The sequence below is a fragment of the Mauremys mutica genome, chromosome 5, assembly GCF_020497125.1.
Source record: "Mauremys mutica isolate MM-2020 ecotype Southern chromosome 5, ASM2049712v1, whole genome shotgun sequence".
In the NCBI taxonomy this organism is placed as follows: domain Eukaryota; kingdom Metazoa; phylum Chordata; order Testudines; family Geoemydidae; genus Mauremys; species Mauremys mutica.
Window position 1 is genome coordinate 113,694,946 of NC_059076.1, and position 14,856 is coordinate 113,709,801.

Sequence of the window (14,856 nt, forward strand, 5' to 3'; positions counted from 1 at the left end):
GCCAGATCCCCTCAGGCCTGGCTGTGCCCCATGGCAGGTTTGTGTGAGGCCTGAGAGAGCTGAAACGTTGGCTCTAGTTCAGTAGGAGGCCCGTGGAAAGTAAATGGTTAACAATGGCTTTGCCTATAGCAAGATGGCGGCCGGAGTTCTCTCCTCCCTCCCTGGGACGTGAGAGGCGGTCAGGATCGTGCGTGAGCGTCGCATGCCGATGACGCACTTTGGGGGCGCGGGGTAGTGGAGTTTGTTGCGCTGCTGGAGGCGGACATGGCGGGCGTCGCTGATGCCGCCGCTCCCGGCAGCAGCGGGGACGGGAGGCGAGGCGGCGCCCCGGAGCAGCTGCAGCAGGACGCGGGAAGGGGGGAGCAGAAAAGCGGCTGTTCGAGCGGTGAGTCCTGGCCGCCTGCCGGCGGCTCCGGGCAGCCGCCGCAGCGAACCGAAACCCTGGGCTTCTACGAGAGCGACCGGGAGCGGAAAAAGAAGAGAAGCGTCTCAGGTGAGGGGCAGGGGCCCGGCTGGGGCTCGGGGTGAGGCGCCGGGAAGGGTGGGGTTGAAGTTGGCGAGGGGAGAGGCTGGCTGGGGTGCTGGGTAGGGGGGGTCCCCGGGGAGGCCGGGAGCGGAGCTGTCCCTTCCAGCTGGCTGGACTGGGGGAGCCTTCCAGACAGCCCGGGACCCCGAGAGCAGCGGGCGCCGAAGCAGGGCCTTTCACAGAGGGAGTTTGGTTCCGGGCTGTCAGAGCGGTGGTCATGTGAGCGCTGCGATAGTAAAAGTGTCTCACTGATTCACTCAGCAAGCACTCTGTTCAAAGTCTGCGGCCAAAAGTGTCCAAACGTGGGTGCCTACAGTCAGCCTCTTACATTTGGTTTTAGGCTACTAAGTGAACGTGGTCTGGTCAATCCACAGTTCCTAAATTCTGCATATCCGTTTAAGAGCATTTTAGGCACCTGTGGTTGAAAATTTTGGCCAGAGACTTTAAAAATTGTGCAACATAGTTCAAATATGGGTGGCGTGTAGCATCTGTGGTAGCTTAAGTGATGTCAGAGGACTTTGTTTACTAATTCACAATGTCTTATTAGTCATTACATCTGCTTATTTTCAACTTATGCTTAGATTTGGTAAGCGATGTACCTTTAAAAAAAGATCTAAGTGGTTTATATCTTTAAATCAAATTTACAGTAGTATTCAATAAAGGAGAGTGGAATAGTGTCATTTCTGTGTAGTTTCACGTAATGTGTACAATGATAAAAAGATCAACTGTAATTTATAAGTATTATAAATCAGTGTTAGGAGACGTCAGTGGATACTTTATTGCTATGACTTCAGCTAAGAAAACAATTCCACAAAATAGTGTACTGTATTCCAAACTAATCTTAGAGATTCAGATCTAGACAGGTACTGTTTTGAACTATTTGTGTATGTTTGTCCAGTGTTCTATGTCACTGAGGCACAGAAAACACTTGCTGAATAAACAGTTTTTGATAAATGAATTTGCTTAATACAGAATATTGTAATTAGATAATCTATTTAGGCTCTAGAACGAATATATTATGTAAGCCTCCAAAATATAATTATGCATTATTATTTGTGGTCTTCAGTTTAGCTACATTTAGTTTAAATGACCATTTGTAAGAGGAAAATAATATAAGGAAAATGTAACAATTTTTGCCATCAAGCTACAACTGTATGCAGACTTACACTTGAATTCCTGATGTTTCCAAGTCCTGTATTATGTCATCTTTAGAAGAAATAGGTAAAGCTTTTATCATAAAAATTAAAAAAAAAAATTAGTGTAGTTTATTGTGTTGGTGGTTCTGATTTAACTCTTAAGATTCCAAATAATTGATATTTATTATATATGATATTAGAACTGTTAACATAATACCTTGCTAAAAATGGCTTTTGAAAACAGGCTTGAAGAAGAAATCAAACTTTGAGACTGTTCATCTACTGCTTTATGGATTTGAGCATAACTTTACATAACAATAAACTTTAGAATAGAAAACAGAGTAGGTATGATTTTAATTGAACTGTTTACTAATAGCTGAATTATTTCCATTTAAGCTTTACTAGTGTTATATCAGTCTCAAATTCTACTGCATTCCTGACAACTGTATTATGTCATAAGATTTATAGCATCATTGTGCCTTTGTGGTATTGATGAAACTGCATTAATGTTAAATCACCACAGCTCTACAGATTTAGCTTGATTATGATATTACAAATTTTATATAGTAAAATGGAATGTTATATTTAGGATGTATACTGATGTACCCAAAAGGTTGTTGAGTAAATAGTATGTTTAGGTATCTTTATAAAATGTTTTCCTATGCAGAAGAAATACAAAGCATATATTTTAACATTAGTTTTGATTAACTAATATTTAAATTCAGGTATATAAGAGCCAATAGTTCATAATGGATTTTAAGAATAAAAACACTTTTATTTAGAAAAAAAATACAATAAACTGTCTTTGCTTAATGTTTATTTATCTTGATATAAAAACTAAAAGAACTTCACTTATATCTGGCTCTAACAACATGCTCAATATTGTACAAGTTCCCAAAATTAAAAATAGTTCCTTCCGTTATAATATAAGCAAGTTAGCATAGACAGGATGTTCTGGGGAGGCCACAAGAGGAAATAACTGATTTTTCTGAAGCTTGTATTGTCATATTGATTCACTTCTGGGACTTTTGAAATAAGTATATGTTTAAGATGGATTCAAGTGACGAGAAGGTAGTAGCTTGGCATTTTGGAAATGACAGAGCAATTTATATGTAATAGGAGCATAGAGTGAGCCATAGATAAGGTTGTGTTTACATTCTTATAAATGGGTTTCTCCTTTTCTACTTAGTGCTTTATATTTTTCATGTGAGTATCTACATGTTACTGATTTACCTAAGGTATACTGCATCTTTGTCCTTTAAAAAAGTCTGTTTTAACTTCTTACATTTTGAGGGAGATTGTGCTTTATTTACTTTGAGTATAAAGTTCTTCAGTCTATATTTGTCTATTGAGTCCTTGTTTTCCCTTCTGCTGCTGCCAGTTCTCAATTCTTGCCTCAGGTTGGGAAATGACAGTTGGGAAATGGCAGCATGTATTTTGGGCAGTCAGGATGAGGATAGAACTGGCATACAGTTGGTAGTTACTATTCAGATCATGAGAAGGCTGCATTTGTGAAGGAAAGAGGTGCTTTTCCAGCCCATGGAGAGGGTTTGGCCCATGGGAAGGCTTGGGAATAGAATGTTTCTTGTGAGAAGGTGTGGTGGTGTGATACCAAACTCCTGTTGGAGATATTTTGAGTTTTGTCATATCATGAATTAGTCAAAAGTAGACCAGTGCCTTTGTCAAGCTCTTCATAAACTTGAAAATTCCCATCAAGAAGTCTTCTGTAATGGATTATTGATGTGGTCTTGATAACACTGATGAAAGTTCCTTTTAAACGTCCTCTTTAAGGTGCCACAAGTACTCCTGTTCTCTCTCCATTCCTATGATTTTGGGGGTTTTATACAGAAGGTCATTTTCTGGATGGCAATACACTTCTACCCTGATATAACGCTGTCCTTGGGAGCCAAAAAATCTTACCGTGTTATAGGTGAAAACGCGTTATATTGAACTTGCTTTGATCCGCTGGAGTGCAGAGTCCTCCTCCCGCCCCACCCCGGGAGCACTGCTTTACCGTGTTATATCCGAATTTGTGTTATATCAGCTCGTGTTATATCAGGGTAGAGGTGTACCTCTGGCTCTCAAAATACGTTCGCTTGGCTCCCAGTCTCTTATCCGTGGTATATCAGATTTTACAAAGATAAAGTGGTGGTGTAAACTAGTTCGATTCCTTTCCAAGGTGCTGTCAGAGTTCCACCGTAAGCCTATTATCCTGCCAAAATTTTCCCCCTGCATCCATGTGCTTGGCCATCTTGATGAGGCCCTTCTCTATATACTCAATGTTAAAGATCCTTGGGGCCCTATTTGGCGCTGACTAGAGCCCTCATAAAGTCCACCCAAGTACTTTTTTTCAGTTCACACTAGTTCCTTGGGGAATACTGTTACCAAGAGGACCATGTCTACCTTACTGCATTTCACATTGCTTTGACCTATTTGGTCTGAACTAGACAGCTATGTCACTCTGCCTGAGCCAAAGTTATTGCACCAGCCTGCTTCAGTGATGTTTCCATTATCATAGACATCTGCAAAGCAGCTAAAAGTTCTTCTCCTCATTTACCAAAAGAGGTTTTGCTTTGCTTTGCTTTGCTTTAGGATGTCCATTATTTTCAGTTGACTAAATTTTTACATGCCCCTCTCCCCCATTTGCTCATTCTACAGTCTTGTATGTTGTGCCTGATTCTGAGTTTTGAGAAGAATCTTCGTCCTCCTTGTGATGTATATTTTAAAATATATATGAACCTACCTGTTAACTGTGAACCTTGCCCTCATTGCTTATTTGTTCTTCTTTTCTCTTCAGCTATCCCTGAGGCTTCTTACTTTCCGGGAATGGAGAATTCTGCATAGATACCTTTGGAGAAGGAAAATTGCTTGCTTGTATTTTTTGCTTCTCTTAAACTAACATCTTGCAGGATTCCCACTCACCTGCCCACCTTCCCTCAGTTTGGAGGGTGTTTGTTGGAGTGGAGGGTTTTGTCTTGCAAAATGCTTTGCACTTATTTTTGAGGCACATTTCTATCTTATATTTACATTGTTTTGGGAGATTTGCCTCCTGCAAGGAGGAACAGACTGGAATGTTATGAGGAGTCTCGTACTTGGCAGGGGTGATGTATGATGGCTAAAGCTAAGATTTTGTCATGGAGGTCACGGAATCAGTGACTGAGTCGCCATGGGCGCCGGGGGATATCCCAAATATCCCAGCTGCTGCAGGGGGTACCCCACAGCTCCTGGCCACCACAGGGAGTATTCCGCAGCACCTGGCTGCCTTGGGCAGAGGGGGACCCCAGCTCTGAGCGGGTGGAGGGGGCCCCTGGACCTCCAAGCCCAATACCTGGTGGGGGGGGTCCCTGGAACTCCCAGCTAGTTGCCCAGTGGCTCCTCATTTTGTCAGTGATGTTTTTAGTATAAAAAGAGATTTTTTTCAGGTCACAGACTTCCGTGAATTTTTCTTTATTGCCCATGACCTGTCTGTGACTTTTACTAAAAAATACCTTTGACAAAAATCTTTGCCTTAATGATAACCAGTAGTACATGTAGCTCGCCATGTACTGCACCCTCCATGGGTTAAATACAAAAGCTGAGTGTTATGGCATTTTCATCTTAAAAAGGCCAAGACCTAGGAGTGAGAATCCTATGTGATGGTATCTTAAGAGAAACAAAATGAAAGGGCAAGTAACTTTCCTTTTTTGCGTTAGAAAGTTTTCAGTTTAACTCGTATAAGTCCCTGTGCAATGATTCCAGTATTATTGGAATTTCAGTTGGACCATAATAGTTGTATATTGTTGCTTTTTTTCTGAATCTTAATGTTCTCAAATTAATTTTTACCAATCATGGTGAATTTATGTTACAGGAGTTCAGGCAGGAATAGTATAGTCTGATGTTTCGGTGGATCAAAATATATATCTTATCAGGGTGTCTAAAGCATCTGTTTAATATCTACCCGACGAAGAAAGGGAAGTCCTCTATGGCCTGTGGTTATGCAGGAGGTCAGACTAGATTATTACAGAGTTCTCTTCTAGCCTTAGTATCTGTTGATAGTAACTGGTATAGAATAGGATAAGTCTCTTCTTGCTGGCGTACCAAAGTGCCTCAACCTTGACAGGGGTGTGTCTTTTCTTCTCTTGGTCTGGATGCGTTTACACATAACATATTCTTGCAGATGGGAGGAGATGCTCCTAGTGTGAAGAATCCCTGACTCCATCTTTTAGGGGGTTTGGCTACACTTGCAGCTGTACAGCGCTGGGAGTTAAAGCTGTCTTCGTACAGCTGTGTAGGGAAAGTGCTGCAGTGTGGCTACACTGCCAGCTACCAGCGCTGCAGTGTGGCCACATTTGCAGCGGTGTTGGGAGTGGTGCATTATGGGCAGCTATCCCAGCGTTCAAGTGGCTGCAACGTGCTTTTCAAGAGGGGGGTGGGGTGGAGTGTGACAGGGAGAGTGGGGGAGAGAGAGAGTGTGGATTTTTGGAGCTGACATTGTGTCAGCTCCCTGCCTTGCAAGTTCTGACCCCTTCCCCCACCCCTCTCTCATTCACTAAATGCAAATAGCCTTCTTTGTTTTTTTCCCTCAGACCAGATAAGCAGCTGCTCCGAAACAGACCCCCCGCCCCTCCGCCTGCCATGCTGCTTCTCTCCTCAAGCAAACAGTAGCTGTGGACATTCCAAAGGGATCCCCCCTGCCTCTGCTCATTCACTGCAAACAGTAGCTGTGTTTGTTTTTTAGATAAGCAGCTCCGGGAGCCCCGAGTTCATAACAAAACAAAGAGAGGCATCACAACAAAGCAAAGAGTGTTATCTTTACTTAAAAGCATTATGGGAAGCTTCCTGGAAGTCAGTTACAGCGTAGTAAGATTAATCACTGTTTACACTGGCACCCCAGCGCTGCAACAGCCGCGCTGTTCTCTTTATTCCTCTCCTCGAGGTGGATGGAGTACATGCAGCGCTGTAGCCAGGGAGATACAGCGCTGTATGTGCCTTGCCAGTGTGGATGGGGAGTAAGTTACAGCGCTGTAAAGCCACCACCAGCGTTGTAACTCTCAAGTGTAGCCAAGCCCAGAGACTGAGGGCTTGGCTACACTTACAAGTTGCAGCGCTGGGAGTTACAGCGCTGGTCATGCAGCTGTGTAGGGCCAGCGCTGGAGTGTGGCCACACTGACAGCTACCAGCGCTGCAGGGTGGCCACACTTGCAGCACTTTCCAGCGCTGTATTGAGAGGTGCATTGTGGGCAGCTATCCCACAGAGCACCTCGTCCCATTTTGGCGCTGAGTATTGTGGGAAGGGGAAGGAAGTGTGTGGGTCATTCCGCTTCCTGTTCCAACGCCCCGTGGTGCATCGCTTCACATCCCAGCATTCTGTCTTTCCGGCAACGTTTGGCGCCATTGTGAGTGTCTTTCTGCTCTGTGTGTGAATCGCGATTTCTGTGGGAAATGGAGCCCGAGCTGCTGAGGACTGTGCTGATGAGTGTCGCCAGCACAACACGTTTGGCAGTCGAGCTATTCCTTCAGCTCCAAAGTGACAGTGAGGAGTCCGACGATGATATCGATATGGATTTGCCTGCCGCGTGTGACACTACAGTGCTTGTGGCATTCACGGAAATGCTCAGCACCGTTGAACGCCGCTTTTGGGCTTGGGAAACAAGCACTGACTGGTGGGATCACATCGTCATGGAAGTCTGGGATGACGAGCAGTGGCTGCAGAACTTTCATATGAGAAAAGCCACTTTCATGGGACTGTGTGCTGAGCTCGCCCCCACTCTGCGGCGCAAGGACACAAGATTGAGAGCTGCCCTGACGGTGGAAAAGCGGGTGGCTATTGCAATCTGGAAGCTGGCAACTCCAGACAGCTATCGGTCGGTCGGGAACCAGTTTGGAGTGGGAAAGTCGACCGTTGGAATCGTGTTGATGCAAGTTTGCAAGGCAATTAATCGCATCCTGCTAAGAAAGACCGTGACTCTGGGGAACGTGCAGGACATTGTGGATGGCTTTGCACAAATGGGTTTCCCTAACTGTGGAGGGGCGATAGATGGGACGCATATTCCTATTCTGCCCCCCCCCCCCCACCTGGCATCAGAGTACGTTAATCGTAAGGGGTATTTCTCTATGGTTCTCCAGGCGCTTGTGGAACACCGTGGGCGTTTCATTGACATTTACACAGGCTGGCCTGGAAAGGTGCATGATGCACGCATCTTTCGGAACAGTGGCCTGTTCAGGAAGATGCAGGCAGGGACTTTTTTCCCAGACAGGAAGATCACAGTAGGGGACGTCGAAATGCCCATTGTGATCCTTGGAGACCCCGCTTACCCGTTACTGCCTTGGCTCATGAAACCCTATACAGGGAAGCTTGACAGGAGCAAGGACCGGTTCAACTACAGGCTGAGCCAGTGCCGAATGATTGTGGAGTGTGCTTTTGGCCGTTTAAAAGTGCGCTGGAGATCCTTGTATGGGAAGCTAGACTTGGGGGAAAGCAGCATCCCCGCGGTTATATGCGCTTGCTGTACCCTCCATAATATTTGTGAAGGGAAGGGTGAAACATTCAGTCAGACATGGACCACCGAGGTTCAAGTCCTGGAGGCTGAATATGCACAGCCAGAGAGCAGGGCTAATAGAGAGGCCCAGCACAGGGCTTCAAGGATTAGGGATGCCTTGAGGGAAGAATTTGAGGCTGAAAGCCAACAGTAATGTTTGCTGCCTTGCATGGGAGTGAAGTGCACTGTTTACACTGTTATTCTATTATCCCTAAAATGATTTGCAGTGCCTGTTTCTTTACTGGGCTAAGGTATCTTTCACTATCTGCTATAATAAAGACTGTTTTCAAAGCCAAGAATTGTTTTATTGAAAAGAAAAAAACTTCCTTGACAGACAGACAGACACACACAATATTTCATGAACACAAGAGGGCAGGGGTGTGGGTTGGTGAACTGCACAGTCACAAGTTTGCATACGTCCTGTCTGGATTGCTGTGCAATGAATCCTGCACTTCAGGATGCATAAACTGCATGGTGATGGGGATTGAGTGCAGAGGGTAAGGGTTGTAGTTATCAGGGCTGGTTGGTGAACATACAGATGTTGGAGGCAGCTGGTGGTGGTAAGAACCTGGATGCTGGGGAAGGGGGGTTTGAACTGACATTGGTGCACAAGGCAAAAAGCTTTGGGACGGGGGGGGGGTGGGGGAGTAGCACGGTAGTGCTCTGCTTGCATGGCAACGAGTGACTCGATAGGGTCCGCTTGGCGCGACAGGATGCTTAGCAGCTGCTCTGTGCTTTTCCTCTTGGCCACTGCATTTCTCTGCCGGGTCCTGCTTTCCCTCTGGCGGATCCTGCTTTCCTTTTCTCTCCACTCCTGCAAGTTTTTACTCTCTCTAGCAGAGTGAGCAATAACAGTTTTCAGCATGTCTTCCTTGCTCTTTCGGGGATTTTTTCTCAAATTCTGCAGCTTCTCTGCTGTGGTACATCTGGTCAGTCCAGCAGTCAAGGTCACTTTAGAAAGGCAGAATTGACAACATTTAACAGGGAAGCATTGTGTTCATTATCTCCAGACTGAAATTCCCACACACTGAAGGAGTTCTTAGTCCTCACTTTAGCATTCTTTTATCACACACATAACACAACAGAAGCCACGAAATGGTGAGTAAGGGGTGCTTATAGAGGGAGAAGTGGGGCTTGAGTGATAGAGGGGTGCTGGTTGCTTCGGGTAAGCTACAGTGATAGAGGGGTTGGGTGAAGATGCAGCTGCAGGGGTGATCTTCACTATCTCCCTATCTCTATCACTAGCTTCACTAAAGAGTCTCCCAACATTTTTCACAGGAGTTAATCCTGGAAGATATCTCCCTGCTGCGAGTCACTAGGGAACAGCGGGAGGCTCTTCTACAGCAATGTGGATTCCGCCCTGGACTCTATGTGGGTTGCCTGTGTTCAGCAATGGTCCCCCCACCCCTCGCGGCACAGTGGCGCGGACGCGTTAGCCTGACTGGGACAAGGACAACAGTGGCTCTCCCTATAAACCTGCGCAGGCATATTGCCCACGCTCTGGCTGAAACTTTTGCTGAGATTACTGCAGCCGATTACCGCGACGTGATAGACCACATCAATGGGCTATTCCACATCTAGGCTGGCATGCATACAGCCCTAACCCCCCTTCCTCTCCAGAAACATTTCCACCCAGAAAATAAAAGCCGCTTACCGGTAACCCGCTGCTCTGCTTGTCCTTCTGCAACTGCTGGCTACTGCGATTGGGTACTTTCCTCCTGGCTTGAGAAGAGCTCCTGGCTGCATGCCTCCTGGGACTCTGGGGTGTCTTCCCCCATCCCAGTAGCTTCACTCGCGTTTTCCTCCCACCCCCCCGCCGCCTCCGCCTCCGCCGCCTCCTCCTGTCCCCCACCCAGCTCAGAAGTGTCCATCGTGATCCTGGGATTGGCAGTGGGGTCACCCCCAAGTATCGCGTCCATCTCCCTGTAAAAATGGCAGGTCGTGGGGGCAGCTCCGGATCGGCGATTACCCTCGCGGGCTTTGTAATAGGCACTCCGCAGCTCTTTAACTTTCACCCTGCATTGTAGTGCGTCCCGATCATGGCCCCTATCCAGCATGGACCTTGATACCTGCTCAAAGATATCGTAATTCCTACGGCTGGAGCGCAGCTGGGACTGGACAGCTTCCTCCCCCCAAACACTAATGAGGTCCTGCAATTCGCCAGTGCTCCATGCTGGGGCTTGTTTGCCGCGTGGAGGCATGGTCACCTGTAAAGATTAACTGATTGCACTCCACACCTGGCTGCAGCAAACAGGAAGGAGATTTTTAAAATTCCCGGGGCATTTAAAGGGCGGGTCACCTGAGGCAAGAGCAGTAGAGTGCAAACTGATGAGCAGAGTGGCTGAACAGGAATTCTGGGATAACTCCTTATTCCCTGGAGGACAATTAAAGCGCTAGTGAGTGTCCACACCTGCTGAGCAGCGCTGGATCACCAGCGCTGCACTCCTTATACCCCAACCCGGATGGGTTTTCAGCCAGCGCTGCAACCAGGGAGTTGCAGCGCTGGTTGTGCCCTGCAAGTGTGGACGGGGTGTAATTGCAGCACTGGAAAGCCTCCACCAGCGCTGCAACTTGTAAGTGTAGCCAAGCCCTGAGGAAGTCAACTCTGCAGCTTTTCCAATGTCTTCTTTGCCAAGGTTCAAGCATTCCAACCCAGGTCAACAACTGGTAGCATCAAATATTTTTTACTAATGACCTTGCTTATTAGCTTCTCTGGATGGTAGCACAGAAAATCTAGGCTGTCACATTTAAAAACAGGTCTTTAAATTTGCTTATTTGTCAGGATTGCACATTTTTAATGATGCCTCCATAAATGTTTTTTTCAGTTATGAGATTCCCACTGTGCAATTGGATTTACTGAGCTGAGACTCCATCTCTGACTGTCCTCAGTACTTTGACCAATCAGTGCCCATATAAAGCCCTAGGTGAGAGCCCCATTTCTCAAGTTATTCCCTGCTCTCAAATCATCAGTTACGAGTCTTGTTGATTGATGAACTCATTGAGGATGGAGCTAAATCCCCAGTTTAGTAGGCCAAACTCTGAAGGCACTGCTGTCCTAGTCCAGACTACAATTGATGCAGATGGGTGGGGCAGAACTGGGGTGGTCACGAAGTGGAACATTTTTAGGCTCGAAGTTACAAATTTTCTAACCATCACAGGCTCTGGAACAGCCTTCCAACAGGAGTAGTGAGAACAAACAATCTAACTAGTTTTAAGATGGATCTTGATAAATTTATCAAAGGGATTATATGACGGGGTTGCCTGCAACAGCAGGGGCCTGGATTTGACTCCAGTCCTATCTTCCTATTAGGCTCCACGTGGAGCACTAAAGGAAGGTGCAGTCTTATAAAAGCCCATCTTCCTTCAGTGTTCTGCTCAGAAACTTTGTACGTATATAAGGTTGGGATGAGAGCACCAGGAGATGTGCATCCCCCTCTCAGTTCCCAAAGGAATAACAGGTTTGGGGACCCAGAAGCAGATTTTAGGGATGGTGAGAGTTGTGGAGAGAGAGAAAATTAAAAGCAAATTGCTTAAAGAGAGAATGTCAGCTTGAAAGTTAGTCAAGTAGAGGAAAACATGTGATTAATTTCATGTGCTAAACTTGCTCCTTAATCCCCCGATAAATATTTTTCTCTAATCTTTCAACTACAGGAATTTAGGGAGTTGTTTGTAGCAATAGTAGTTACAATATTTCCAGAGACGTGTTTTTTTTTTGTCTAATGTTCCACTGATCAGTTAACTCACCAAACAAACAACCCAAAAGAACAGGAAACCTTAAAATACCCTCCCTGTTAAAATATTTGAATCTCTCCATTGAAAGAATAGGGGCAGATTTTCTTTCTTTCTCCTCCTGCAGTAAAGATGAAATTCAAGCCACTGAACGTTTTCAATTGGAACAATGGCTTTTGCAGTTCTTAAACTGAAAGAAATCCTACATTGTTTTTAGGTGGTGTTCCATTCCATTACAGGTTTAAGCTAAAAGGAACTTTCCATCCTGAGAGTAGTTGCCACATTGATGCTACCACTTCCATGATTTGTAGGTACAGTTTCCTTACCCTGTTAACCACTATTGTGCACATTTGTTTTATCACCATTGAAATATAGGGAATTGGTATTAGTGATCTAGAAAATGATTTGATTAGCCTAAGATTTAATTTTGTGGATTGAATTGTGTTGTTTTAATGCCTATCAAACACTTGTTTTAAAAACTCTTACCCAAACTGTGGAAACAAGTATAGATTGATGTCCGTGGCAATGTGACCTAGTTATCAGAGCACAGGACCTGGAGTTCTTATACACTCTGCTCCTGACTTGCTTTTGTGATCTTGGGTAAGGGATTTAACCTCTGTTTTGCTGTTTAAGTGGTGGTGGTAATTTTCTACCTCAGACATGAGGATTGATTAATGCAGTGTTTCCCAACTTGTGGGGCATGTCTATGCTATGACTATAGCAGCATAGCGATGGTGCCATAGCTCTGCTGGCATAGTCCCATAATGTAGACACAGCCTACACCAGGGGTCTCAAACATGCGGCCCACGGGGCTCTTGCGTGTGGCCCGCCAAGCTCCCTGCGCCCCCCCCCCCGCCTACCCACGGGATTGCCCCCTGTGGCATTGCGAGCCCTGCGGCATTGCGAGCCCTGCGCCACTGTCTGAAGCAGCTGGCAGCACGCCCCTTCAGGCCGGGAGGGGAGGGGAAAGGAGGCAGAGGGCTCCTGCATTGCCTCCTTACAGGCACTGCCCACCACAGCTCCCATTGGCCGGGTACAGGGAACCGCGGCCAATGGGAGCTTCGTGGGAGGTACCTAGCGGAGCGGCAAGAGCAGCACTTGCACAGAACCCTGAGCCCCTCCCCCTCCCCCAGGGGCTGCAGGGACACAGTTCCAGCTGCTTCCTGGAATGGAGCAGCACGGGGCCAGGGCAGGCAGGCAGGGAGCCTGCCCTGGCCCCGGTGTGCACCGCTGCCACCCCGGAGCCGCTCTAGGTAAGCGGTGCCGGGCTGGAGCCTGCACCCCAGCTCCCTGCCCTGAGCCCCTGCCACATCCCACACCCCTCCTGCACCCCAACTCCCTGCCCTGAGCCCCCTGCCACATCCAACTCCCTGCCCTGAGCCCCCTGCCACATCCCACATCCAACTCCCTGCCCTGAGCCCTCTGCTGCATCCCACACCCCTTCTGCACCCCAACTCCCTGTCCTGAGCCCCTTGCTGCATCTCACACCCCTCCTGCACCCCCTGGGAGCAGCGTTGGGGTGGGGACTTCAGGAAAGGGGTTGGATTGGGGCAGGGAAGGGGTCGAAAGAGGTGGAGTGGGGGCGGGGCCAGAGGCAGCGAGGGGGGGTGTCAGTGATGAAGCCCTCGGTTCAATGCACTAGTCCTCATGTGGCCCTCATGGTCATTTGAGTTTGAGACCCCTGGCCTACACCAGTGGAAGGGGTTTTTCTGTCAGTGTAGGAACACCATCTCCCGGAGCGAGAGTAGCTGGGTCAGTGGAAATATCCTTCCATTGACCTAGCTGTGTCTACACCAGGGAATAGGTCGGAATAACTACAGCTCTCAGGAGTGTGGATTTTTCACACTGTAGCTGGCTCGACCTAAATTTTAAGCATATACCAAGCCTCACTTGGCCAGTGTGAAGGACATACCAGTGGCGGGCATAGAAGGACTTCTGTATTCTTCACCAAAGTGTCAGCTTTTAAAAAAGAAAAAAAGTATAGCTGTTGTTGTTTTTGCAAAGAAAACCTTCAGAATATGAAGCTTCTAACTAATACCCGAATACTCGAAGCCACATTTACATTATAAACTTACATCTGTATAACTGTGCCACTCAGGGGTGAAAAATCCACATCCCTGAGTGATGCAGTTATACTGACCTAACTCCCTGGTATAGATAGCGTTACATAGATGGAAGGGCTTCTCCCATCAAAATAGCTACTGCCTCTATCTGAGAGAGATTAATTACACCGACAGAAGATTTTAGAGATAGTAGCATCTTCACTGAAGCGCTACAGTGGCACAGCTGCACTGGTGCAGTGTTTTAAGTGTAGACCTGCCCTGAATTTGTAGAGAGCCAGAAACAATAGCTCTGGTGTGTGAATTACCCCTTTCATTTCAGTGGGTACTAATTCAGGTGCCAATGGCGATACCTTAAATGTCAACATTTTAAACTCTTTCGCCTCTCTTCAAAGCATATAAGAAAGGAGAAGTATCGTGATCTACGCTTTCATTTAGTAAAATAGAGCAAGAACGTGGAAGATGTATAAATTAAGATGTGTAGGCTGTATGCACACATGGCAGGGTTGCAGAGACAGGGATGGGCTGCAATTGGTTTCATTTTCCTGATGCTCAGAATGAAAAATTTGGGAAATACTGGAATAATGCTTGTAAAGGAAGTGCTGCGTTTAATGCCTTGCCTGTGTCTACACTACAAATTTTGGTCAACGCAAGTTACCTTGGTGCACAGCCACTGAAGTTTATGTATTGCACAGTCACATGCATGCTTGGCTCGATGGGCCAGCACTGTGCATACTCACCAGGAGTGCTTGTATTAATGTGAAGTGTGGTACACCACAGGAAGGTATCCCAGTGTGCTACGTGCCACAATCTGGCTTGCTCCCTTTTTGGGAAATGTTTACAATGTGTTTTGAAATAGAAATGACTTACCCAGGTATTTCTGGGAG

General features: G+C 46.6%; 1 protein-coding gene across 4 annotated transcripts in view; it reads left to right on the top strand.

Moving 5' to 3' along the window:
• The first annotated feature begins 224 nt into the window (after window positions 1-224).
• The window catches only part of TAPT1 (transmembrane anterior posterior transformation 1), a 117,420-nt gene continuing 102,788 nt past the window's right edge, over window positions 225-14,856 (top strand). For 2 of the 4 annotated variants that reach the window (XM_045018845.1, XM_045018846.1), the window contains exon 1: window positions 225-493. In XM_045018845.1, the coding sequence (XP_044874780.1) occupies window positions 265-493 (229 nt within the window). In that variant the 5' untranslated portion in view covers window positions 225-264. The remainder of the gene's footprint in view (window positions 494-14,856) is intronic. The other 2 variants (XM_045018847.1, XM_045018848.1) reach the window with 1 other exon arrangement.